Source organism: Vitis vinifera, chromosome 10, assembly GCF_030704535.1.
Source record: "Vitis vinifera cultivar Pinot Noir 40024 chromosome 10, ASM3070453v1".
Classification (NCBI taxonomy): Eukaryota; Viridiplantae; Streptophyta; class Magnoliopsida; order Vitales; family Vitaceae; genus Vitis; species Vitis vinifera.
The window spans coordinates 11,929,292-11,956,215 of record NC_081814.1 but is presented as its reverse complement, the minus strand read 5'-3'; the positions used below and the strand labels follow the sequence as shown (position 1 = coordinate 11,956,215).

The following is a 26,924-nucleotide window of genomic DNA, read 5'->3' as shown; positions in this document are numbered from 1 at the left end:
TTATGATTTTAGTATCTTGTATGTATTTGAAATCATATTTTAAAATTATGACTTTTAAATTTGTACTGTATTTTTGTTAAAAAAGATACAAGTTTGAAAAATAGTTTAACAGCGAAATCCTATATTTTGTTTGGCGAATGGAGCAATTTCACCCCAAATTTCAGAAACTCATTGGAGACTTGTAAGAGCTTGTTTGATGAGGATTCTAAAAAGTGTTTGTAGGCTTTTAACACTTGATCAACTATTTTGATAAAAAATTTAGAAGCGCTTCGTAAAATGCCCATTGTACAAAAAAAATAAAATGAAGGGGGCGTGAGTTGGCCCATTGTGCAAAATGGGGGACTTAAGTTAGCCCATTGTACAGAAGGTGCGTGCAAGGCCGAGTTTATGCATGCATAGGAGGAAAATTGATTGTTCGTTGGAGGAGGATTAAAGGCTTGAAGTTTGATAGTGGAGTCTTCTACCATCGATTCATGTGTATTAACGTAAGCTCCGTGACTTGTATAAAAAATTTCGGCCGTTGAAATGCTCTTTAATTTCAAATTTCGCTCCAGAATCAGAGAAACCCTTGCTAACCCTCATAAATTTAGGGATTTATTTGAATTTCGTGCATGTGTAATTGGCGTTGAGGTTGGACCTGCTTGTAAACCCAGAAGTTCTTTCCAATTTCCCAGTTATGTACTTAAAACATTTTTCTCGTCATTATCATCCAGAAACCCTAATCCTAGTTCTCATTCAAACCCTAGTTTATATGGCGAGAGAGACGATTTTGATGCCATCGGAGAAGGGAGTGACAGATTTAAGCAAATGGGTTTTGGGGAATCTAGGGATTTAGGCCACTTTGGAAGCGGGCTTGATGATTTGGATGATAATGAAGAATCGAGTGATATAGAAGAAGGAGGTAATGACCATAATGATGACGATTTAATGGTTTTGAATTCATTTACTGGAGGTTACAGACAAACAGAAGGTATTAGAAGATTCGAGGGAGGTGAAGATGAATCTAGACATCCTTTGGTAAGAGAAATATGTAGGTTAATTGAACTTCGATCAGCCTGGAATCCAAAGCTTGAGGGGGAATTGAGGCATTTGCTAAGGAGCCTGAAGCCCAGGCAAGTTTGTGCAGTTTTGCAATTGCAGACTGATGAGCGGGTTGCTTTGAGATTCTTCTACTGGGCTGACCGGCAATGGCGGTACCGGCATGATCCCATTGTGTACTATGCAATGCTTGAGATTCTAAGCAAGACAAAATTGTGTCAGGGGGCAAAGCGGGTTCTTCGACTTATGGCTAAGAGGAGAATTGAGCGTCGGCCTGAAGCATTTGGTTATGTGATGGTGTCATATAGTCGGGCAGGCAAGTTGAGGAATGCAATGCGGGTTTTAACTATGATGCAGAAAGCAGGAATTGAACCTGATTTGTCAATATGTAATACTGCAATTCATGTTTTGGTAATGGGAAATAGGCTGGACAAGGCAGTGAGGTTCCTGGAACGAATGCAAATTGTTGAGATTGAACCTAATGTTATCACCTATAACTGCTTGATTAAGGGGTATTGTGATTTGCATCGACTTGAGGATGCAATGGAACTGATTGCTGAAATGCCTTTTAAAGGTTGCTCTCCTGACAAAATTAGTTACTATACTGTGATGGGTTTTCTTTGTAAGGAAAAAAGGATTAAAGAAGTGAGACTGTTGATGGAGAAGATGTTGAAGGATAGTAATTTGTTACCGGACCAGGTTACATATAACACTTTTGTCCATATGCTCTCCAAGCATGGCCATGGGGATGAGGCTCTTGAATTTTTAAGGGAAGCAGAAGAGAGGAGATTTCGGGTTGATAAGGTTGGGTATAGTGCTATAGTTCACTCGTTCTGTCGGGAAGGAAGAATGGACAAGGCTAAAGAAATAGTGAATGAAATGTTTTCTAAGGGTTGCATTCCTGATGTAGTCACCTACACTTCTGTTATCAATGGGTTGTGTCAGGAAAGGAAGGTGGATCAAGCTAAAAAGATGCTTCGGCAAATGTACAAGCATGGTTGCAAGCCAAATACTGTATCATACACAGCTTTGTTAAATGGGCTTTGTAAGAATGGGAACTCATTGGAGGCAAGAGAGATGATGAACATGAGTGAGGAGGACTGGTGGATTCCAAATGCTATCACATACAGCGTTTTGATGCATGGGTTTCGCAGGGAAGGGAAATCGTCTGAGGCCTGTGATTTGGTCAGGGAGATGATTAAAAAGGGTTTCTTTCCAACACCAGTTGAAATTAATTTACTGATTCAGTCTCTCTGCCAAGAGGAAAAGGTGGATGAGGCAAAAAGGTTCATGGAGCAGTGTCTGAACAATGGATGTGCTGTCAATGTGGTAAACTTTACTACTGTAATTCATGGGTTTTGTCAAAAGGATGACTTGGAAGCTGCTCTCTCATTGCTTGATGATATGTATCTAAGTAACAAACACCCAGATGTAGTTACATATACAACCATAATTGATGCACTGGGAAAGAAAGGTAGAATAGAAGAAGCAACTAAACTTGCAATGAAGATGCTTCGGGTGGGTTTGATTCCTACTCCTGTCACATATCGGACAGTTATCCACCAGTATTGTCGGATGGGTAGGGTGGAAGATTTGTTGAAGTTATTAGAGAAGATGCTTTCAAGGCAAGAATGCAGGACAGCATATAATCAAGTTATTGAAAAGCTTTGTAGTTTTGGAAACCTCGAGCAGGCCTATAAACTCTTGGGCAAGGTTCTCAGGACAGCTTCAAAAATCGATGCCAATACTTGCCACATGCTTATTGAAAGTTATTTGAGCAAAGGGATTCCTTTGATGTCATATAATGTGGCTTGTCGAATGTTCAATCGGAATCTGATTCCTGATCTGAAGCTGTGTGAGAAGGTGAGCAAGAAACTAATGTTAGAGGGAAAATCAGAGGAGGCAGATAAGCTTATTTTGCGGTTTGTTGAACGTGGTCGCATTTCACCTCAGTGTCAGCTGGATTTATAGAGCTAGTGAGGCTTCTTTTACTTTTCCCACATTGTCTTCTGCTGATGAGAAATGTATTTTTTTTTTCCCATTTTTTCCCATGTTATTAATATGCAAAGGAAATGGCATATCCACAAAGAACTAACAGGAAAGGAGAAGCCATATGGTATATATAAGGCACCCTAGGGCCAACAAAAGAGATCAAAATGAAGACCTGGACTAAGCTGAATTACATTAGCTTCCCCTGAGCCATTAGCCCATGAGGAAGAAATTTTTTACTGTTAGCTCTCTTAGAACCAGGTGTCCAACATCCTCTAAGCCCATTGCCCAACTACAACTATCAACCACTCAAGGTTTTTGTTTGTCTTCTTATTTATTTTATTGATTTAGTTTCTTATGTCATTGACCAACCATGTTTTTCCTTTTCATTTTTTCTTTCATGTCCTTCCTTTACATGCTTTTACGTTTGTGGAGATTCCTCTTATTGCTATATTTGCTTTAATTATTAAGGGCCATTTGGATGTCCCATGGAAATTGGATGAGTTGACTTTATTTTGTTTTGGATCTGAAATGGGATCATCGTGTTTAGGACCTTAGGTAGCGTTTAAACAAGTCTACTTGTTTTTCTTAAACTTGTTTGAAAAAGGCATTTGGATCCCAATTAGAGAGCTCATTTCTGTTCTTTACTGATTATGGTGATGCTTGACAATGCTATATAACAACTTAGGGCCCCTTCCAATTAACTCCCTTCACTCTCTTGTGATCTTATGGTCCTAAAAGGCATAATTTCTTACCATGTCCCTGAAGTTGAGTTTGACGTTTTTGTTTATTTACTTATTTGGATATTAATTTTTTTTTTTTATAGATAAAGAGAATTATAAAAAACAGAAAGAGGAAACACCAAACTAGTGCCCTCTAGGTATACAGGGAGTATAAAATTTATTTGGATATTAATTGGAGCTATGATCCAGTAGTTTGTGAACTTATTCATAGTTTTTCATATCTATAAGATGTTACTGATAATTAATAGTCATGGAGGGGAAGAGCACAGAATCCTAGCAACAAGTAAAGCATAAAAAACATTAGTTAACTGTTAGATTGAATTTACAATCAAGAGTTTTATACTATGTTCAGAGGTTATTTCCAAAAACAGTTTTTTTTTGTTTTTGTTTTTAAGAACAAAAAAATAGAAAAACATGTTTGACAATTAAAAAACAGTTTGAAGAACGATTGAAAATAAAGCATTGCAGTTAAAAGTTATTTTAAAGAAAAAACATATCAAGTTCTCAAACATACTTTTGTTTTACAAAACATCAAAGAATGATTATCAAAAACAGTTCTCAAAAACTATTTTTTAGAATTGTTTTCAAAAACACTTCCCAAACAGAACCTTAATTTTTATGACATCCATGGAGTGAAGGTCTTATTGCAAGTATATTAGATATGATATAAAAAATTTATCTCTAAAATGCTTGTTAGTCTTTCAGGCTATCCACTTCCCTCTTGTCAAATTTACCTTCTTGTGTAGTATAGTTCCATGTCCTTGATCAATCATCCAAACTAGGCATTTATATGGTTTAGGAATTAAAGAAAGGTAAAAAGAATCTCAGTCACTTAGTTGTCTTTTTTGTACCTTTATTATTATTATCTAATATACCATTAAGGAAAAATGGTGGGATACTTGGATCAACCGGACAATTAAGGGCATAGTCGGACATTTCACATATCAAACGAGCTTGACATAAAAATTCCCTCAATAGCAAATAACTATGTTGACTACTAGAATATGGTGTAGCGGAAAGGTTAATGGAGCATATTAAATAATCCTGAAATAAATAAACTAATATACCATTCATAAAAGTTACTTTTATTTAAACAATTTCAAGTAGTGATTTTTCAGGTAAGGAATTAGGACAAGGGCTACTTGGAATCTAGATTAAGCATTAAGTTAACAAATATATATGATTATTATGATAGAAATTGATTATTGTCATTAGTACAATCATTATTTGATTTAAAATTTGTTTGGAACTTATTTGCTGTGGTTGACTTCTATGAATGATATAATTAGCTTAATTTTTTGGAGACTGTTTACAGTGCTCTATTAATTTTTCTGCTACTCTGTATTCCAATAGTTGGCCTGCACTTATTTGTTCACTGTTGAGGTTGTTTTCATGTTGAGCTTACTTGGTATGTGAATGGGTTGATCTGACAGGGACAACATGTCAATTTTCTTGAGATGCTGATGGATGTGATCTGGGAATGCTGAGCTGTAGTCTTGTTTGCTGTAATATGTTTTTGGAGGTATGGGAATTAATTGAGACTTGTTGGAGAATCACACTTGGGATTTATATATTTTTATAGAAAATGTTAAGAGATGGAGTTTTCAGAGAACTAAAAAATAACTAGGTTTTTGAAAGAAAGTTTGTGGAGTGCTCAGGATCTAATGGGCCGGTTTGAAATGCTTAGTTGTTAACCAATCTCTTGATTTAAGAATACTTTCAGCATTGCATAGTATTTTCCGAATTTCTGATCATTGTAGGTCCCTACTTTGTGCCTTGCATGCACAGGTCGCTTCCACCCAACAATTCCTGATACAAAATCCTTCCTCAACCCTCTCCTCCTCCTTTTGTACTTCTTTTTTCTCTTCTCAGGAATTTCAAATATCAATATTTATTAACAAAGATTCCATTAGATCTCTGATCATTTTCATGATCAGTCTGTTGCTTCTTAGTTTTTCTGCTTCCTTTTTTCCTTCAATCTTATATTTTATTGGTTGCATTTGCTATCTCTCTGTTGTTGTGAATATTTGTCTGGTTAATCATTGCAGTTAGATGATTAATATTTTTAGAGGGATCACTCTTGATTGTTTAACTGAAATATTTCTTTAGTGTTTGATCATTATTGCTTCAGGCATTTCATCTATATGATTTATTGTCATATTGAAATCTTTATGTCTCTCAATTAGTAGACTGTAGATGAATTTGACATACTGGAATTAAACTCCCCACCCTAACTACATTTTAGGAACTTCTTGGAGTTGCATTTATGATAAATTCATGTTAATTTTTCATTTTATTTTGTCAGTGTAGAAAGTCATAGAGCTTTTTGCATAGTTGCACATTTCTCTTGTATTATTTACTGTTGATGGCATGGTACTTACTTCTTATCTACATGTCCTTTCCATTGTTATCAATAAGTTTTTGTTTGGTACTATGATGCATTTCTATTCTTCTAAAATTCATGTTTGCAAAATTCCATTTGGTTGCTGAAATGTACGGAAAGAAAAGACATTAACAAATCGAATCTTAGATTTCTTTTTAATTGGAAACTGAAGATCAAAGACCTCCACTAAATTGATCCTAATACAACTATTTGAATCTCTGAAGTGGACATTTCAATGTCTTGGAAACCAAAACAATTTTACAAATAAATTTAAATTTTGCTTGATTCTATTTGATTTTCTTTTAATTTCTTGACAACCAAACAGAGAATAGAAAGAAAGCCAAACTGGCAGCCTTTTTGGTGCTTATCTTATACTAGATGACAAAAGATCATTGATGTCTATCTCTTGGAATTCAGGACCTTAGATTGGCAAATTATTCTGTGATTTCTATATCTTCTTATCCTTTGCCAACCTTTTTGGCAGGATTGGGTCGTCCTCTCTTAAGTTTCTTTTTTTATTTAAAAATTTAAAAAAGAAGATATATGTATTCACATGTAGGTGTCTCATCGACCCTATCATAGAAAATGTAGGTGTCTCATCAATAATGATGCTTCTTTCTTTTTTTTTGGTTGGGATCACAACTGACATAAAGAGCTGCACTGCTCATGCCAGTTAGCTGTGTTATTTTTGTCATGAAGTTTTTAATGTTACTTGTTTTCCTAATCCTCCATTTGGTTGCTGATGAAATGAAGTGCTAAAAACAAAATCAAACCTTTGAATTGTAATTTTCTTTTCTACTATTTGAGGTGCAATTTTTTTTATTACTAAACACCACATAATTTCATAGGCAATTCATATTGAATGTTGGAATGGCTCAGAGGGTTTATACTCATCACTGCTGGTTCTATGACAGTATAGAAATTGCAGTGGAAATTCTCATGGATAGGATATGGTTAGAAAAGTTATCCAAAGCTTGACTTTGTTGGTGGAGATTAGTGACTTAACAATCCAGTGTGAACAAAATATGGTTTTAGAGCTTGTATAGGTCCAACACCATTCCTATCAGAAAATCAAAGGTTCAACACCATTGTGCAACTCAGCCATATTGAGTATGACTCAGCTATGACTTAGCTGTATCGACCTTGGCATTACTATACCAGCCAATTTTTTTTTTTGCTAGAATCAGAAAATCTGTAATGGATCCCAAACATTGTCTGGGGAATGGCCATTCAGAATACAACTTGGCAAGTCGTATCAAACTCAGTACTTTGAACCTTTAATATAACTGTTTGATGGCCCAACTCTAGGAAGGTGCTGAAAGAATATAAGAAAGCTTGCAGGGCTACATCTGCTCACCCTATTTACAACAGAGTAATCTCTAGTCTCTGTACTGGTCATCAATTTGCTTGGTTGTACCTCAGTTAAGGCCTTTTCCATGGGAACCTAATTGTATTATACTTTTAATCTACAGTGCCTGATTACTATCATGAGTTCAATCTCACCCAAGCATAAACTTTTAAGCCCTAACAACTAAATGATCAATTAGCATCAAAGAAATAAACAGTTCTACTTCTTCATGAATATCATTGGTGAGAAACCCTTTTTCCTCGACAGTATTTTTGGGTGGTGCTTCAGATATGGGCAACTCTGTTTAACTTATTTGCAATGCTGGGTGCTTTCTCGTGAGATATGGGCAATGCTATGTAGCTTTTGTGCACTGCAGATATGATTGAATTGAATGAGAGAGGATTTGGAGAATTTTGTGGTATGCATGCTCCAAGGATTGAGAACATTTACCCTCTTATTAGCACGATGCTTCAAAACTTTCATTTTACTGGTATAATCTCATATATTTCTTTCTTTATTTCTTCTTTCTTTTTTCTCTGAGAATGGGGGAAACTGAAATATTCGCTCAAGTAATCCAATTGTTTATGCATTGTAGTGTGGAACTTTAGTGCCATACTAATTCAGTAGTGAATAATGCATGCTTCGTATGTTTGATTTCAACAATTGCATTTCCATCATATCCTTGCTGTAATATCTTTCTTTCTTTTTGTGTGTGTATCTACTGAAATTTTGCATTATTTTTCATCTCATGCATGCCCAGAATAGATATTTTGAGATAGATCACTGTTGTTTGCCTGAATGCAAATATCTTCTAAAACCATAACAAAAAAAAAGGGCCATATCAGATTTTTCTTGGGCTTTCAGTGGGATCTATAGGTGAACAGATCTGGGCATTGAACTTGGAAATCTGAAAGATCAGAAACAATTAGTATCTTCTCCCATTTGTCTATCACGTTTTTTTTGTGATCATTTTATTTGGGGTTCTACATCCTTCTTTGGAGCCTACCAATTACTTATTGTGTTTACCCTTGTTATATTGTCTTTTCTTGTATTTTTCCTCACGTTTTATAGAAGCTTTTCAAAACTGCCAATTAGACAAAAGAAGCTGCAAATTTGTCTAAACTCATTTCACATTTTCCACTTCTTGTTTGTCCTTGTTGCTGTATTTCATATCGCCCCTTGTTATGACTGAACCTTTTAATCTTTTCTGGTAAAGTGTTGCAATGATCAATATAGGAGAAGTATGTTTACCATAGTTTGGTAAACAGGTGAACTTGGAGAGATGGATCTATAAACATTAAAAAAGTTTCAATCATGTTGGTGAAGCCTCTAATTTGGATTCTTCTAAGTTTGTTCTAATCTGTTAAGAAAAGCAATTACATGTTTTCAGCCTCAAAATTTTGTTTTTAACTGTATTTTTCTTATAGTTTCACAAAGACTATTTTGCTCAAGATATCTGAGGGTATAGAAAAGAAAATTACCACAATGTATTAATTGTGTAGTTACCAGTAAGAAAGGTGCAAATATCAAACCACATCCCTGCATGGTGACGTGCTTAATTTAAACATTAAATTGACACATCCAACATCATTATAACCCTCCACACACTTTTGCTTACAAGATTTTAAAATTTATATGACCAACATTAAATTAGCACATGCTGCAGCAGCCCATGTAGGTCCTGCTAACTTCTATCCATTAATTTAATTATTTGTGGGTAGCATATTTCTCGAGTGATACTCCTAATTGAGTCTCCATCTCTTAAACCTCTAGTGTTTGTTCTGATCCCTATTTTGTTTGTTATTTGTCAATGTATTCATATTACTTAGATAATAAACTCAAAACTGCACCGGAAAATTGTAAACTGATCTTTGAAGCCATTGATAGTTTTAAGATGCCTTTTGCTTCAGTGTTGCAGGTACTAATTGACCTTTTTCTTTTTGGCTTCATGCAGATATGATTGTTGGTAATCTCTGTAATTTGGTGAACACAAGGAACGGATGCTCTGTAATTGAGTTGACTACCACATAAGAGAGTGGTACAATTTTTATACTCAATCACGTCTCAAATGCAGTGTACAGAAAATTTAAACACCATTTTCATGCTTTACACCTGGAAAGTCTCAGACATGATGCAGGCATAAAATTTAGATACCATCCCTATCTTTACAACTTGGATATACCTTGAGCACCCTCTTGGCTTTTGCTATGCCAAGCATCAAGTGATGCAAATTGAACTGGGTTTGCTGTTGGAGAGAATTCAAGGCTTCCACAGTAGGATAGTAGGTTTTAAACCTTACATTTTCAAGGTTTGACTAGCAAACAAGTGTGGGAGCATGGAGGTTGGGGATTGCTTTGGAGGAAAAGAGTTCTGCTAGATTGGTGCAGGGGCTTGAGAATCTTGTGGTAGAAGTTGATGTTGATATTTTTGACATTATTTGAGGCCATAATTGGAAATGGGACCGGAACTCTTGATCGTTAAAAGTCATTAGCAAGCTTCTTGACAGAGAGTCAGCAGTGCTACTGGCAGACAAAGCTTTGCCGAGATGGAGATGGATTTGATCTTGAGGTTCAGGACACATTTCTCTCTCTCTCTCTCTCTCTCTCTCTCTCTCTCTCTCAGAGTCTAGCTGGGCATGCATTATAGTTGAAGCAAGTGAAATTGTGAAAACAAAGGATGCTTTGTTGTTAACTACTCATGAAGGGCAACAACAAAATCTTGTAAAAAAAGAAAAGAGAAAAAGGAAAAGAAGGAGAGCAAAGCAATGGTGGGGTTATGACTATGCTTTTGCTTTTGCATTGAGGAGATAAAAAAAAAAGGGTCTTATGTTGAAAGACACCATATGGAACCTTCTAACATGTCTGCTTCATGGCCGACCCATCCTCTGCTAAAGATGCCACTGTTTCTTCTTCAGTATCCATCATGCTTGCCTGTACTAAATATACCCCTATTTTTTTATTCATATTCTATGGATTTTTTTCATGCTTCTCTCATTACTATCATTCATATATATTGTATGTACTTTCTGGGTTGTAATTACTTTTCTTGCTGTTTGAGACTAAAGTCAGTATGGAGCAGACCCCTTAAAAAGATTTGATTCTGTCACTTCACAATCCATGAATGAAACTTGTGGATCAACCACTTCACTTTTGGTAACCCTTTTGGCACTCCATGGAGATGAAATCTCCATAATTATTAACTACTAAACTATCTTTGACCTTTCTAATCTGATTTGAAGTTTTAGGCTATGCTCGGTTTTGGAAAATTTGAGGGAAAATGTGAGAGAGAAAAAAAAAAAAAGTGAAAAAAATGGAAAGAAAGAGAAGTGAAAAACAAATAAAAAATAAATTAGAAGTAAATAAATTATTTTTATATGTAATTTCAAATTTATTTTATTTATTTTAATTTTTATATAAAGATTAATTTTTTCTTGTTTTTATAGTAAAATTAAATTATAAGAAAAATCATATTCTTAGCACTTTTTTTCCCCTTAGAATAGCCTATTGACCTCACAGCAATAGGGTGAGGATGTTGGGTTGTCACTTGTCATCCACATGTTCCTCCTAATTCACTTATGTTTTGGCAAATTAGCTCCATGTGATCATGCCTAAAAGGGGCAAAAGACTTGGTTGAAGTCTCAATGCCGTAAGTAACAAATATGTGGGAGTTATAAGTAATACTATAGCAGAATTTTCTACTTGACCTTTTTTGTTTTGTTTTGTTTTGCTTTGTTTTGGTCCATTTTTCAAGCTATTAAGAATGGCTTAGACCAGAATAAGCCTGTTTTTGAACATTATTCTATGTTTTCATTTTTCTAATAAAATCATTTGGTATTACATGGTAAAGTTTTAGAGATCTTTTTTTCAAGAGAATGTTGTAGAAGACAACCAGTGAAGCAGATTTTGGCATGTAGTCACTTGTCTTGCAATGAATGTCTTGTGTGCAAATTCATGAATTTGGAGTGCATATTGCCACTTGGTTGGTGCCTTCACCATCTGAGTAAGACTGCCCTTTTTCTCTTCCCTTGGGTTGTTAATGCTTGGACTTGTGTGACAAAACCAGCTCTCCTCTTCTTCATCTTCTTTTCAACATTTTGACTTGATGTTTTCCCCAAGATTTATTGATCTGGTTTTTTGTGATTTGCCAAAACAATAACTCTTCATATAATGCATGAATCATTTTGGTGTTTTAAGAGCTTTGAGCTGCATAATTTGACCTTGAACAGATGCTAAGAGGATGGTTTTTAATACTTTGAATCCATGTTGGGCACCTCATCTTGACCAATATTTTTAACATAAGGATAAATTTCATTCACCCTCAAATTTAGTGTAAATTGTAAATATATTTAATGGTCGTTGATTTCAAATTTCATTAATTAGCATATTTATTAATGTATTTCTTTTATAAAATTTATGTTTCATAGAAATTTTAGGTATGTATGTTTAACGAGTCTCTAAATTATAATAAAATTTATTGATATGATACATATATAGCGGTGCGATATGATGAAATTTGAAATTAATAGTAGTTTAATGTATTTATTCTAAATTTCAAGAGGTAAAACTGAAATTAACCCTTGTGATATATAAAGTTTACTTAGATGTTGCTTAATAGCAATATTCGAAAACAAGTTAACCGAGAAGTTGGGATAATCGGTTCAATGGGACAAATTTTGATAATATAAAAATGGAAAAATTGTAGTAAGGAAGTGAAAAGTTAAAACAAGTTGATAATTTATTTTCTTTCTCGGAATATCAATTAATACCTTAATAAGGATATTAAGGGTCTATTTGAGAACTGTTTTTAGAAGGAAAAAAAAAATTGTTGTTCATAACAAAAATACAGAAACCCCTTTGACAACCAAAAACTGTTTTTTTTAATAACAGAAAATATGATGTTTTCAAATAACATCTTTTAATTGTTTTATATTGTTTTCATTTGTTTTCTAAAAGTTATTTTAAAAAATAATTATACATATATGTAGAATAATTAAAAATAAAATACTAAATATAAAAATTATTTTTAAAACATATTTTAAAAATATTAAAACAAGTTAAAAATATTTTAGGTTTCTAAACAAACTTTTATTTTTTTATTTTAAAAAAAATCAAAGAACTATTTTAAAAAATAATTTTCAAATAAACCCTAATTCAATAAATAAGATATTTCTTAGAAGACTTTTTTTTAGTTATTATTATTATTATTATTATTATTATTATTATTATTATATTGTGGGTAGGGAGGGAAATGAAAAAGAAATGATTGTCCAACCATTGAGGATATTTTAAAATAATATCTCTATTATAAGACAAAAGGCTGCGAATTATTTTTCCATGATGAAGTGGTTTTTGTTTTTGGATTGAGAAGAGCACTTGGCATCGGCTTGTTCTGTTATGTTTGTCTATTTGAGATTGAAGCCCATCCCCATGAAAATATTCTCCAAAAATAAAACTATAGAGTGATTGAGACACACTATAAGCAAATATAGCTTATAGTGCAAATAACATGAATATATGTTACATTTTAGGTTTAATGTTTGGGTGGACTTACATTTTTGGCATATACCACAATGCTTACATAAAGACTGCATTTATGAAGAATGATTTGAATGTAAATCAAGAGAATATTTTTGGTAATATGTAAGTGATTTTTTTAAGTGTTTATTTGGTATTAGTTTAATAATAATTTCAAATATATTTTTAGATTTTTAAAACTTTACGAAGACATTTTAATTTATCTCAAGTAAAAAGGAAAATTTAAAACTGTATCCATATATACAATCCTATTAGATTGGGAATTAATTCAATCATTTTTACAACAAACTTTCTATAAAATATTATATATGAATAACCTCTAAAAGATTTTCATGTTCTATGTTATATAGATTCAAACAAAATAAAAATTGAAATTATCTATAAACAAAGTTAAAATAATCTTCTATATCAAATAAACTTTTAAGTAAGATGTGTAACTAGGGTTTGTGGTTGAGAGATAAAGAAAGAAGGGGGTTCCAAACCACCTTAAATTTAGGCTAGGTTAATTAGAAAAGCCTAAGATGGCAATTCATGATGGGTCCATGAGATGAACCAACTACACACTAGTAGTCACCATCGTGACATCTGCAACTAAGTGGAGAATGGACCAAGGTAGGTTTCCTACACGTCCAAGTTCTACTTGTTTTGTTGAGTTCCTGACAGTGAACCAGCACTTTCAAACGATTTATATACTTGACGGTGATGTGAGAGGATCAAAACCTGCACCCGGACCTAATATTTAGTCTATTCACCTTATTGTCAACCGCCAAATAGACAAGTGTCATGCCATCAAAACCATTGAGGAGGCATAAAAGACTGAAGAGACAGACCGGTCCATGATGTCCATGGAGGAATAATCTCCATCCTTATACTCACTCATAGATACATCCATTGAAGGCAGCCGGGTAACAAGGGATGAGTGTACGTACATGCCCCTCATCTAGATCACCTTCTAGAGCGTTAGAGCAACAAGCAGGTAGGCAGGTATGAGGGCCCCGCTCCTAGCTTGGCTCCCATTGGGGGCCCATGCAGAGAAAAGGAGAGAGATTCCCCAATCTCCCCCCTCTATAAAACTTTTGAGATGTTGTGAGAAGAATTCTCTAGTTACGTCAGCTACTAATGGGGGCCATGCCAAGAAAACAACAACAAAGAGAAGGGACCAAGTTTGTCTAAGCTTTTCACGTGAAAATAACTCAAGCTATTGCTTCGACTAAGAACGGAGCAGAGAGATCCACGCTTACCGACCGTTTTGGGTGGGCATTCACATCCGTTGGTACGTTCTAGGAGCCCTACACCATTTTCCTACAGGGTGGAGTGCTTGTGAGTTGTGACAAGAGAAAAATTATAGATCCCAACACCGCATATTGTTATTAGAGCTACGAGGAAATTTGGGTGATGACATGTGGTATTTTGTTAGAAAGACTCGTGGAGTGGGCTCCTAAGTTGAAAGTGAACTTAGGGGTCATCAAAGTTATATGCCAAAAGAAGCCCGGGTGTCCACTTGATTTGGACAAATGCCAAGATATGTGATAGAGACACACAGTCACGGATTTGAATCCTATTATTGATTGAATGTCGGGTTCATTCTTGTTACTACTAGTTGCATATCTTGGATTACCCAACGTTGGTTGTAATAGAGCATGATTAACACCCTGATGTTTGTATCCCATACAGAGTTTAAAGGGTTCAACCATGAAAGCTTATTTGGTTATTCCAAAAAAGAAAAATTATATAAGGTCAGTTAAGACCCCAAGGTTTAAGTCTCACAGAGAATTTGAGGGGCTCGACCATAGAAACTTCTTTTGGTTGTCTAAAAGGATGGCACATGGTGTGTGGTCGACACACAATTAGGTATCAATGTGTATACATATGCGGTGCGCCGTAATAAAAATTATGAGGTTTCTAATAAATTCACCATGAGATAGAAAGAGAATTTTTTGGCCACAATTTCCAACATCAAGCAATTAGCAAGTATATGGCTTGAACTTTTTAGTCATTTAGCTAAGGTTAAGAACAAACTGAAGTGAACTCTATATATAAACAAGTGAATTAAGCTCAAGTCACAAATTTTTCCCAATGCACCCTCAATTAAAAAATGCATTTTAGAAGGCCCATCTAAACGTTAACAAAAGGATTGATTTGTCTTTTTCTATTTTATGTATATATACACATAGGGTTTTATTTTTTTAATGAAAATGTCCCCCTTCCCCCCCACATTGAGCAGTAGTAGTAGTTAGCAGCTGAAGTGCATGGTCAGCACACCCTGTCCTAGGGTTCTATTTGGACCACCTGACAGAACAAATTGCAGACCAAAATAGTTGGTAATTGAGTAGGAATTGGGTTATGAAGTATATTTTATTGGAGCCATTGTGTGTGTGTGTGTCTGTGTGCGTGCGTGAGAGAGAGAGAGAGGATCTCGTCGACCTAAATTAAAAAGCAAAACCCTGATGAACTTTGCCTGAAAGGTTGATAATAACCGGTATTTTTGGAGGAAAGTATGGCGTGTTGAAAGTAGAGTGGGTAAGGGTGTGAGGCTTTAAAGTTTGGTGTCAATCAACTCACAGCATGCATTGTCTGCTTTTGAGGTATCAACCATCCTTTCCCTCGCTTGCCCCTTTAACACCTTTATCTAATTACAGCTAACTTACACTTCCAACCGTTCCATCTATTTCCACAAGTAGCAGAAGCAATTATTGAGGCAGATTGCCTTGTATTATTACTAAAACCTCCTTATGCTACATCCATTCATCCATTTTTATAACTAACCTTCATTCCAGTGTTTCTTATTGATGCTAAGCTTAATTAAGACACGATGATAAAAAGAAACTGTGACAATCTGCAGCCAACTTAAAGCCAAAGAGAAGACAACAGCAGAGGCAAAAACGTGATGAATAAGAGCAAGAGATACACACACACACACACACATATATATATATATAGGTAAGGGACACCCAAACATGCAAGTGCATGTTACATACAGTGGAAGGCACTAGGCAAAGAAAGCCGCACGAGCAAAAAACATGGAAAGCAAAAGCATAAGATACCCAATCAAGTAAGGTTTACTAAACACACTGGTATATATAGAGAGACAGAGAGAGATGTTAAGTATATATAATGTGACATTAGTTTTTGGTTAAAAGAGAAGGCTAGCTAGCTAGCTTATCATGTTCCAATTCCAGGTTACATTTCACCATTACCATTTGGTTGGTCCAAAGTGTGGGTGGTTGGGTGGGGGGTGGATTTGGTTTAGTCCCCACTTTCAGGGTGTTGGGCTGTGGGGGAAGGAGGGGGGGTTGTGTGTTTGTTTAGTCCCCACTTTTCTAAAGTCGGCATGTATTTAATCCATTCTTTGTTTTTTTTTTTATATATATAATAATTTTAAAATATAAATAATTAAATATATGCATATGTCCAAATACAAGTCAGTTCCTCATAGGCATATTGTTGAAGTTGGGCACTTATTATTACCATGGAGATAGGGTAAGCCTAAATTTTAGTGATGGTCTGTGGAGATAAGAATCATAAGATAGATGATAAGATTATAAAGGGGTGATTATTTGATTAATTATTAAAATGCAAGGTGGAATAGTGGGTGGTTAAAAAGCTAAAACAAGAAATTTGATGTGTTATCCAATGGGAATATATATATCATATATGAAGTATGAAGAAGGAAAGGGATTTGAATCCGGATGAGATCTGCTTTGTTGAGTGAATAAAGATAAAGGTCATGAGTCATGAGTCATGAGTCATGAGACATGAGACATGACCACTTTTTCTTTGTGATGTGTGAGACTCTTTTCAGAAGTTGAATGCCATGAAACTTCAATTTGCCTTTGCCTTTTCTTTTAAAGTGGCGCAAGGAAGGCTCCTCAATGTCACTCCATGGGGAAGTATTCCACTTGGAAACTGTTTTTTAAAATTATTTTTTAATTTTTATAAAATAAACGTATGTACTTAAAATGTTTTTAATCGATTTTTAATATTTTTAAATGTGTTATAAAAATGATTTCTATATTTAGTGTTTTATTTTTAATTATTATTAATGTTTTTATATTTATTTCTTAAAATAATCCTCAAAAAACAACTAAAAAAATAGAAAACATAAAACATTTTTTAATTTTCAAATGTGTTTTTTGTTCAAAAGAACATAAAATTATTCTAAAAAATGGTTTCCAAACATGCCATTCATTTTTTTTTTCTTTATGTTTTCTTTTTTCTTTTTTCTTTTTTTGTCAAAATCAAATACTTGAAATCAATCCTTTTATTTGTTTGTTTGTTTAATCATTTGTGGTTAACTCTTATTTATAAATATTTTATATAAATATATATAAAAAATCAAAAATTTTAATTTTATCTTAAATTTAACATATATATTACACATTTTGAAGAACAATTTTTTTTTTTAAAAAAAGAAATTAAATTTATAGTTAAAATAAAACTAAAAAATGTATAAAATATATCATAACATAATACTAGTAGTATTATTATTAAATAATATTTAGTATATACAAATTATTTATATATTCAACAATATGACATAAATTTTAAATATTTTAATTGTAAGTATCTTTAACAAAGAAATAAAAATTATTTATTAAATTATAAATTATAAAACAATTTCTAAATTATAATAAACATGAGAGAGATTTCACATTTTTTTAAATGGTATATATTGTGATGTAATAAAAAATTTATTTTAAACAAATATTAGATATTGAAATGTAACATTTTTTTTTCAAACTACTTTTTAATTTTTTTACAAATTTATAACATAAATACATTCCACTTAATATAACATTTAAGAATATCATTTTTCACAAAAAATATATAGTAAGATATGAAATTTTAAGATTTACATATACTATTTTAGTCTATTCTATACATCAAATGGTAGTTTCAATCTCTAATATTTGAATCATAAATGACAAGAAAAAAAAATAGTACAACAGCAAATAAATTTAAAAGACATATTTAAATTGAATAACCTTTTCTTTTAGGGTTGGATTCTTGGAAAATATTAAGAAAATAAAACAAAATAATTATTTTCTTATGTTTTGAATATCATAAAACATGGTAAAGAAAAAAAATTGTTAAAAAAAATTATTTTCCTTAAAGAATGTGAAAAAAAGTTTAGAAATGTACATTCTTCAAATATTTAATTCTATTTTTTTTTTAAAAAAATTACAAACAAGAAGTAAAAAGGTTTTATAAATTTTCCACATCTATTTTTTTTTTTTCCTTTTTATTTTCTTTCCTCGACTTCTAAATGCAAACATGACCTTAATTTTTTTTGCAGTCTATACTTTAATTAAAAATTTTCTAGGTAAAGCAAGGGCTAGAAAAACCATTAGAAAGAAAGCTCAAATATGCTTTCTTGGCACTTTGTATGATTTGATTGACTTCATTCTAAGGGTGGGATTGATTGATCAAATTCAACTTTTGAACCGATCATATGATCATTTTTAATATTCACGTTAAACTTTGGTTAAACTTTTTAATCTAAACTTAATTTGGATTGGCTTCAAATAATTTGAGTCTAACTAAAATATGATTTAATATTTTTATAATATTTATAATTTATATTATCCTATATAATAATATTTATTTTATTTATTCTCTTTGCAATTTTTTTCTAAAATATATTAAATTATAATCATATCATATACTTTTTTATTTTTCTATAAAAATATATAAATTCAATGTTATTAGTATTATGTTGAAATTTTGTTTCATTTATTATTTAAATTTTGATAAAAATGTATATAAAAAAAAGTTAAGAAAAAAAAAGATAAATTTTGAAAGCTTATGTGATTAATGTATGAGGAAAACAACTACTTTGAAAAAATGATAATGCTAAGAAAGGGTTGAAATACAAAGTGACACTAAGATGGGGGTTGTTTTCAAATCCTTGTGACATGAGACCTTTGATGGTGGTTCCCACTCTCCGTCTCCTTCCTTGATACTTTGACTGCAACTCCTCCCTCCAATCATTTCTACTCCTACATTTTGCTTCTCATTCCCTAATTTCTTTATTTCTTCAATCTAAAAATGGGAAACTTGTGTTTTGATGGGCCCATTTGATAAATATATGGTTTTGAAACCCAATTTTATGAAATATGAGAACCAGATTTTAATATGGAAAGTAATATTACTTTCATACACTCTAAGGCAACTCCATTTTTTGTGTCAAGATTACCCTTCTAGGTCTTCATTACCAATCAAAAAAATAGGTTATAGTGGTGGCGGCGGTGATGGATTGATGTGGAGTTGCGGCGACCTTGGCACCTTCGGATTTTTCTTCCGCAACAGCATCCAAGCCTTCATGTCAACACCGATCAAAATTTGAAGAGGTTTCCCGGCTCATCTTTTCGATTTCCCCTCTTCCTTCATTATCTTCTTCGTTTTCTGGGTTTTTCCACTGAAAAAAAGAGAGTTGAAGTAGAGCCACCAAGTGATCGCCGCACGAGGTGAGCGTCGGCCACTATCGCCATTACTAACCACCAGCTTCTCCTCAATCGCAACCATAACCCACCATCACCGTTGCAGCTTCTTCACATCTCCAGTTCTTGCGACTTCCAACTCTAAAACCATCTCCGTCTTCACCACACCAAATTCCAATCCTTCAATACCTATTCGTCGTTAATCCACCTATATCTTAACAATAGTCGTAGCAGTTGAAGGAAAAGAAAAATCTGGAGGTGTCAAGGTCATTGTCGTCGCAGCTTAGTCCATCGTCGTTGCATCTCAATCCATCGTCGCCACCACCACTTAAGCTAAACCCATCTCCGGACATGGAAGCTTGGATGCTGTTGTGAAAGAAAAATCCGGAGGTGCCAAGGTCATAGCAGCTCCATATTAGTCCATCGTCGCTGCCACCATTGTAACTTTTTTTTTTTTATTGGTAATGAAGACTGAAAGAGCAATCTTAGCACAAAAAAAAGGAGTCGGCTTATGAAAACAATATTACTTTTCGTATTAAAATCTAGTTATCATATTTCATAAAATTGAGTTTCAAAAATCATATATTTATCAAATGGCTCTATCAAAAAACAAGTTTCCTCCAAAAATCTCTATTTTCAGTTTATAAAATGTGTGTATATATATATAAAATGAAAAATAAATAAATAATAAAATGATAGAATTGGTAGGAAAGAGTAGGCCCACCATCCAATCAAATGCGTAGAGATCGCAAGCGTGTCTCAAACGTGATGATTCAGCATTCCATCATACATTCTACTCATCATCACCCACTCAAAATAATATAAAATTTCCAAAAATTAGAAAAAAAAAAAAGAAAAAAAAAGGGAGAGAGTAAAGTAAAAGAAAGAAAATAAACCTTTTTTCAAAAAAGTGCCTTTTCTTAGACCATTGTGTGTGTGTATATAATACACGTAATACAACTCGCCACTTCATTTACATATTCCGGCAACGTTCCCTATTCTCCGGCGTCATCTGCCCGAGAAATATGGACGAGTCATGGAGAATGCGAATGGGAATGCACAATCTTCCAAGGAGAAAATCAACTGAGGAGACCTCGTCGCAGCGGTCGCGGAAAACCTTTTCCGGCGAATCCAGAACCATGCACCCCGAGGACTTCAGCGACGTCTTCGGCGGGCCGCCTCGGAGCGTGTTATCGCGCCAATACTCCGGCGACTTCACTGCGAGAGCCCAGTCGAATTCGTTCTACGAAGAGATTTTCCGGCCGGCGGACCTGGGAGCTCCGGCGAGAAGCGGCCGGGTGTTGCCGGTGTTCAGGATTCCGGGGAATCGAAAGGGGGGAGGAGGGTTTTACAGCGATATATTTGGATCGGACGATGATCGGCGGTCGAGGACGAGGTCGAAGCCGAATTCGAAGTCGAAGTCGAAGTCGAACTCCTCGTCGGTGTTGAGCTCGGAGGAGTTGAGTCCTCTGAGGCCGGTGATCGGAGATGACGTGGCATTGTCTTCATTCGCATCAAAGCTCAGGTGAGTTGCGTGATAGTAACAGCTAATGTTTTTGGTTCTGTTAATTTGGAAGCTCAGGAAGCCACTTTTACCTGCAATTTGTTTAAAATGGGTGGAACTCCTCAGCTGGGAGGAGTGCTATGGAGATGGAAGTGTGATTTCTCATAGGCATTTTGTTGATGACACAAATAATTTTTTGGGTTTTCAATTTCTTGATTGATGCAGGCCAATTAATGTCCCATCTAGATGGAGCTCATCGATGATGATGCCAGAGGAATATTCAAGGAAACAAGGGATGCCAGCTTTTCCATGCAATCCTTCCCCCTGTATTGAAAACCATTTCATGAAAACTGAATATGATGATGATTCTAGCTCCATTTTTGGATTCTCCCAACGGGTCTCATTCCCAGAAACTATCAGTGTCGAACCCAATTCTTATGGTAGCATCAAAGTGTCCATTGATGATCTTGAGCTCAATTCCCCTTCATCTGCCGTGTCTTCAGTTTGTCAAGCTCCAGATGCCAAACCCAGGATTCCAGACGATGAGTTGTTGCAAGGACAAGAAACCGAACAAGAAGATGATGATGAAGTTATGAGCTCTTATGTTATTGAGATCACCCCTGACCGCAGGGAGGGCACAGATGAAGCAGATGCCCTTGATGAAGCAATTGCTTGGGCCAAAGAGAAGTTTCAGACTCATAGTTCTGAGAAAGAATGGAGCATTAGACCACAGGAAACCGAGCACTTCGTAGAGATGGAAGGTGATGGATTTGCTTACAATAGTTACATTTGGAATCAGCAAATTAGCAGTTTTATAGAGCCTAACTGACAATTTCTCCTTGTATTTTGAATTCTGCAGATAGGCCTAACTCCCGTGAATTCAGAGTTCCACAGATGGATGAACATGGAATGATGCAGTCTCCCGTGGTAAAATACTATTTTCCAGAGGCATATGAATCTTATTACAGCCATTTATGCAACTTTGGAGGCCATTTTCTTTGTGTCAATATAATTCAAAATTGTTAGAAACCAAAATGGTATCGACAGCTGCATGTCGAGCATCATCCAAACAACACTTTCCCTACTATAGTCTTCCTGTATTGATTCCATCCAAAATTTTTGAAACAAAAGATTTTGAGGTTTGGACACTACCCTGGTTTCTGTTGTTCTAACCTCTCCATGATTTCTAAAATTTTAAGGTTAAGAAAGTAATTTAAGGCTCTAATCTTGTAATTGTCATGCCATTCAGATACATCTGTCTTCTTAGCAAATTTGAAGTATATGGGATGCCAAGCATTAACATTTCCTTCCTTTTTTACCTCTTTTGCAGAAAGATAAATGGGCAACAGAAGACAAACAACAAATGGAAAAAGATGTAAGCTTTTAAGCTTTTAAGAAGATAGTAAATGCATAAGTAACATTCATGATTATATGAAAAAAAAAAAAAAAAATTGTGCAACCCTAATAAAAAACACCTAAGTTTCAAAAACAAGCACAGACCCGAGTACCATCTTTGTACAGATTTTTTTATTTTTTTATTACATTATATGGTCTCATTGAATATAAACAAATATTTGGTTCTTGTTTACAGAGATGTGCTATCCCCTCTGGGTCTTTATGTGCTGTGGTCATCTCTTATATCTTATATTATATCTTCTATGTTCAATAGTTGTTTGGATTCAGAAGAGTGTTGCCAAATCTTTGCTTGGTGATTAAGGAGCTCTGCCCCTTGTAGTTTGTTGAACCTAAATTCAAATGAATAGTGTGATTCAGTAATTAGCCGACAGCTATATATAGGGCTACACATGTTACAGCAGTTAACCCATGACCGGAATAGAACAATGTGGAATTTAGAGAACCTCAAGGATTAGTGCCACCAGGAATATAGCGTATGGCTCTAACATGACAAGCACCTGAATTTTGGCAACATCTTTTTCATTAAGATAGGGACCAGGTTTTTTATCAGTGCTCTTCTATGTGTGCAATTACAGATGGAAATAGAGCTACTGGATGAAGATGTAAGGTTGTGGTCAAGTGGCAAGGAAGCCAACATTCGCCTGCTGCTCTCAACACTACATCATGTAAGATATCTGACTTGGTACTGGTGTTATTAATTCTCATCTGTTCAGATTTGGCTGATAAGTGCATCACATATAAAAGTACTGATATATAACTGTTTGGTTGGGTGGAATTCAGATTCTGTGGCCTAACAGTGGCTGGTATGCCATTCCCCTAACAAGCCTGATAGAGACCTCACAGGTGAAGAAGGCTTACCAGAAAGCGAGGTTGTGTCTTCACCCAGATAAACTGCAACAAAGAGGTGTGACACCCCCACAAAAATATGTTGCAGAGAAAGCCTTTTCCATCCTCCAGGTAAATTTAATTTTGGTTATCATAAATGAAATGAGTACATAGATTTAATTCTGAACGGAATTGGAAACAGAAAAACATCAAGGATTTCAATTCAGATGGTATTGATTATTGTTTGAAAGGGCGATGCTTTCTCATATGATCAACTTGACTTGTTATAGGATGCATGGGCTGCATTCATCTCCCAAGATGTCTTCTTCAGCTAGTGGGCGATGAACTTGGTTTCAAGGCCAATAATCAGCAAGTAAATTTGTATTATATTTTTCTTGTGGTTTACCAGACATCTAGATCTCCTTCGTTTTGGATTGGCCAATAACTTTATCAGCAATGAAGATGGTGAAGCTGATTGATGATGCCGTCAATTATCGTAATTATGAAGGAGATGATCATGACTGCTTTTGGTATTTCACTTTGTATAATATGGCAGGCTTCAAAGAAAAAGGAGAAAAAACAAAATATTGTAGTTTTTCCATCTTGGCTTTTTCCCAATTTTCATCTCCTTTTCTTCTCTTGAGGGCTTTGAATGCATGCTGCTTTTCCTTCCCTTGCTATTCATTTACCTTTGCTTTTCTTCTAATTTAGTTGATGTAAACAATCATATAAGATACCATAAACACACATGAATTAATGTTGTTGATAGCCACAAATAAGGAGCAACCCTTCGCCTAACAAGGAACATTGATTGTAATATAACTGAAACAAAAGCTTCATAGAAACACCAGCGGCTTTTGGGTGTCTTCCAAGGGGAAGAGGTAGTTGAGGGAGACTTAAAACCAAACTGCACTTATTTCAGGTATACCCAAAATGGGAGACCTGAACCAAACTGATCTTAATTCAGACACCCTATCTGAGCTGACTTGTGTGATTACAAAATGAAAGGGTGGAGAAAATAAATGAATGGGGTTGAACTGATTAGAAAAGTTAGGATCTTTTTTGTATCAAGGATAAGGCAATTGTTGTGGCCATAGTGACTGGAATGGGTTTGAAGATCAAAGTGGAGACATAAAAGGAGATGCTGATAAACATGTTTTTGTGAGATTCAGATGGTTGGAAATATTTGTATGGGTATTGGTGGAGATATATTGTCATATTTTTAGGAATTTATTACCATGCATAAAAATATTAGAAACAATGAAAAAAAGGTCTAGGAAGTTTGATGGAAGAAAACAGGATTTGAACAAGTCAAAACTCAAATTTCTATATGAAGAAAAGCTCATCCAAAAAGGGAAATTAAACTCATAAATGAACCAGTTGCATAATTGTTAGGGAAGTGATTGTATACTTGCTATGGTAGGCACTGATCTTACTGCTATCTTTATTTTCTCTGGCGCCAAAAATCTGAAAACTGTCTCTATAACATTCTATGGCTGAGGAAGATACAAGCATAGACCCTATTCTATATTAACCAATACAAATGCTATATCGTCTCACATATTTTTTTCAACAAGATCTGATGTACAAATTCTCCTAATTATGTATGAAAATTGTTGGATAAAATTATGCTGATAGAGAATCAGATTGAAGTCTTCAGAGACAAGAAATGGGCAAATACTTTCAGGTCTATACAAAAGTTTTAAGTAATGATAAAGATGTTTAGAAGTTGACTTAGAGATCATCATTTTTCATGGATAAAATTTCAGAAAGCACCCATTGCCTTGATTATGATGCCCACCAAGATATGACAGTAATTGAAGAGCCCCTCATCATGGAGCCTATGCAAAAGAACACACACCAAGAAGGGAAAACCCAAACATAATGACAACATGCCTTGATTTTAGCATCATCATAAAATGGACAGCCCACATTTACAAGAAACACGCATAAGAGAAATGATAAGATCCACCTGACTCATCCACTCCCATGCCTTGTCATCAACTCCCTAAACTCTTCATCAGTGCTTTTAAGCATCAATGCCAAAGGCACTTTCACCCCATTCTGCACAGCCTCCATGTGCCTAGGCTTTATCCTCTTCTCCAAACTAAAAGCAAAATACTGAGGGAACTCCTTCAACTCTTCCAAATTCCCCTCCATCTCCCCAACAAAATATTCGAACTTTGGCTTAAAATTGTTTTCAACACTGAAAGTAAACAGCCCCGGACACCTCAGAACCATGCCTACTGCATCAGCCCTTGACATTCCTAAGCTCACCAAATACTCCAGCTTAGGTATCAAGGTCTTCTCCACACTGGAAACTAACAACACAGGGTCCTGGTGAGCCAATGCCTCCAGGTCCTGAAACCCAAGTCTCTGAAGAAAAATCAAAGCTGGTTTAAGCTGGTCCCTCACACTAGAAACAAGGAGTCTGGGACACTTGTTAATGACCCTTCTGAAGCTTTGGTCAGGCACTTTCAGGTCCTGTGAGAGGAAATTGAAAACTGGGATTAGGTCAGTTCTGATGTTAGAAGTGAGGAGTTTTGGGCACATGCCAAAGATCCTGCCCAAGTCCTTCTGGTGAATGCCTTTCGATTGGAGGAAGGAGATGATGGAGTGGATGGAATGGAGGGTGGCAGTGTGGAGAGAAGGGTTTAGAGAGAGTGCCTTACCAGAGTCAACACCCATTATCTCAAGGCACAGGATTTTCTCTTTGAACTGGAGAGAGAGGTTTGAATGGGCTGGTGTATAGAGTGGGTGCTTCTGGAGGACGTTCTTCGGCTTTATGGTTAATGGGTTGTTTGGCTGGTGGGAATTGGAAGGCAGGGATGATGGACTCTGGAGAGAGAAGCATGGTGATGAATGATATGCTGTTGCAGCGGTTGATGGCATGGTGTTGTCTCACAAAGGGAGAGGGGGAGAGGGAGATGACCCTCCACGCGCTTTCATCTTGTGGGATCTCATCACCTTCTTTATTGTATCAGTATCGAACCACGACACGTGGATTTTAGTACACCGCGATTGGGTGAGACCAGATTTTGTAGATTATTTTGCTTATGTGACTAAAATGCCCTTATAGGTTAGAAACTGTACCCACTCATGGTGGTCATATGTATAGGGTGAAATGGTCATTGGATTAATGCAAACCCTATAATTTTCAGGGCCCACCACCGTAAAGAAAAAGAAAGGGGGTTCATCACTTAAAAACAGAAACCAAAATCAAGCTGTGCAACTGACGCTGCCTGCACTTGTACGCAAATTATACCGTGCTAAAAGGCCCTGCGATGAAGATGGTGAGAGAAGGGTAAGAGCGGGGTTTCAACTTTCAAGTTCATCCTCCTCCCAAAGCAAACTTGGTAGGGAAAATCTCATCAAAAAGTTGTTAAATTTGTTAAATGGTTGAGACTATGCCCAAGTTTTTACAAATACCTATTCAGAAATATGAGACAACTTCTGGTAAAAAATTGGGTCAAAGACCCATAACACATAATGTTGGGGTGGAAGTACATTGGACCCAATATCCATCCCTAAGACCCATATCACGTAGTCATGACTCATGACTCATGGCCATCATAAGGTATCAGTTGACTTACCGGCATTATCTTAATAGACAATATTACAGACTCATTGTCAAATAACTATGAGCATCAATATTGCCATCACTAACACACTACAACTATCATCATCATCAAAGATTCTGGAAA

At 35.0% G+C, this 26,924-nt stretch overlaps 3 protein-coding genes across 7 annotated transcripts; 2 read left to right on the top strand and 1 right to left on the bottom strand.

Annotated features, from left to right (window-relative positions):
* Positions 1 to 225: 225 nt before the first annotated feature.
* Positions 226 to 10,489, top strand: LOC100244620 (pentatricopeptide repeat-containing protein At3g04760, chloroplastic). Of its 5 annotated transcripts, none has more exons than XR_009466746.1 (4): positions 289 to 3,014; positions 5,204 to 5,292; positions 7,878 to 7,991; positions 9,456 to 10,489. XR_009466746.1 is itself a non-coding variant. In XM_002272099.4 (2 exons), exon 1 carries the CDS (start codon positions 526 to 528, stop codon positions 3,007 to 3,009), a length of 2,484 nt encoding a protein of 827 aa, XP_002272135.2. In that variant the 5' UTR covers positions 288 to 525; the 3' UTR covers positions 3,010 to 3,014; positions 9,456 to 10,489. The 5 variants fall into 5 exon arrangements, 1 of the variants encoding a protein (XP_002272135.2); XR_002031065.2 differs by having other exon boundaries at positions 7,769 to 7,991; XR_009466747.1 differs by lacking the exon at positions 7,878 to 7,991 and having other exon boundaries at positions 226 to 485.
* A 9,896-nt stretch (positions 10,490 to 20,385) lies between these two features.
* Positions 20,386 to 23,857, top strand: LOC100249766 (uncharacterized). Its single transcript, XM_002272070.5, has 7 exons — positions 20,386 to 21,000; positions 21,205 to 21,740; positions 21,839 to 21,906; positions 22,310 to 22,354; positions 22,971 to 23,060; positions 23,176 to 23,352; positions 23,511 to 23,857. Exons 1-7 carry the CDS (start codon positions 20,501 to 20,503, stop codon positions 23,553 to 23,555), a joined length of 1,461 nt encoding a protein of 486 aa, XP_002272106.1. The 5' UTR covers positions 20,386 to 20,500; the 3' UTR covers positions 23,556 to 23,857.
* A 1,245-nt stretch (positions 23,858 to 25,102) lies between these two features.
* LOC100853685 (transcription termination factor MTEF1, chloroplastic) lies at positions 25,103 to 26,427 on the bottom strand. The gene has a single exon (XM_003632985.4). It carries the CDS (start codon positions 26,110 to 26,112, stop codon positions 25,198 to 25,200), a length of 915 nt encoding a protein of 304 aa, XP_003633033.1. The 5' UTR covers positions 26,113 to 26,427; the 3' UTR covers positions 25,103 to 25,197.
* Between the last annotated feature and the right edge of the window lie 497 nt (positions 26,428 to 26,924).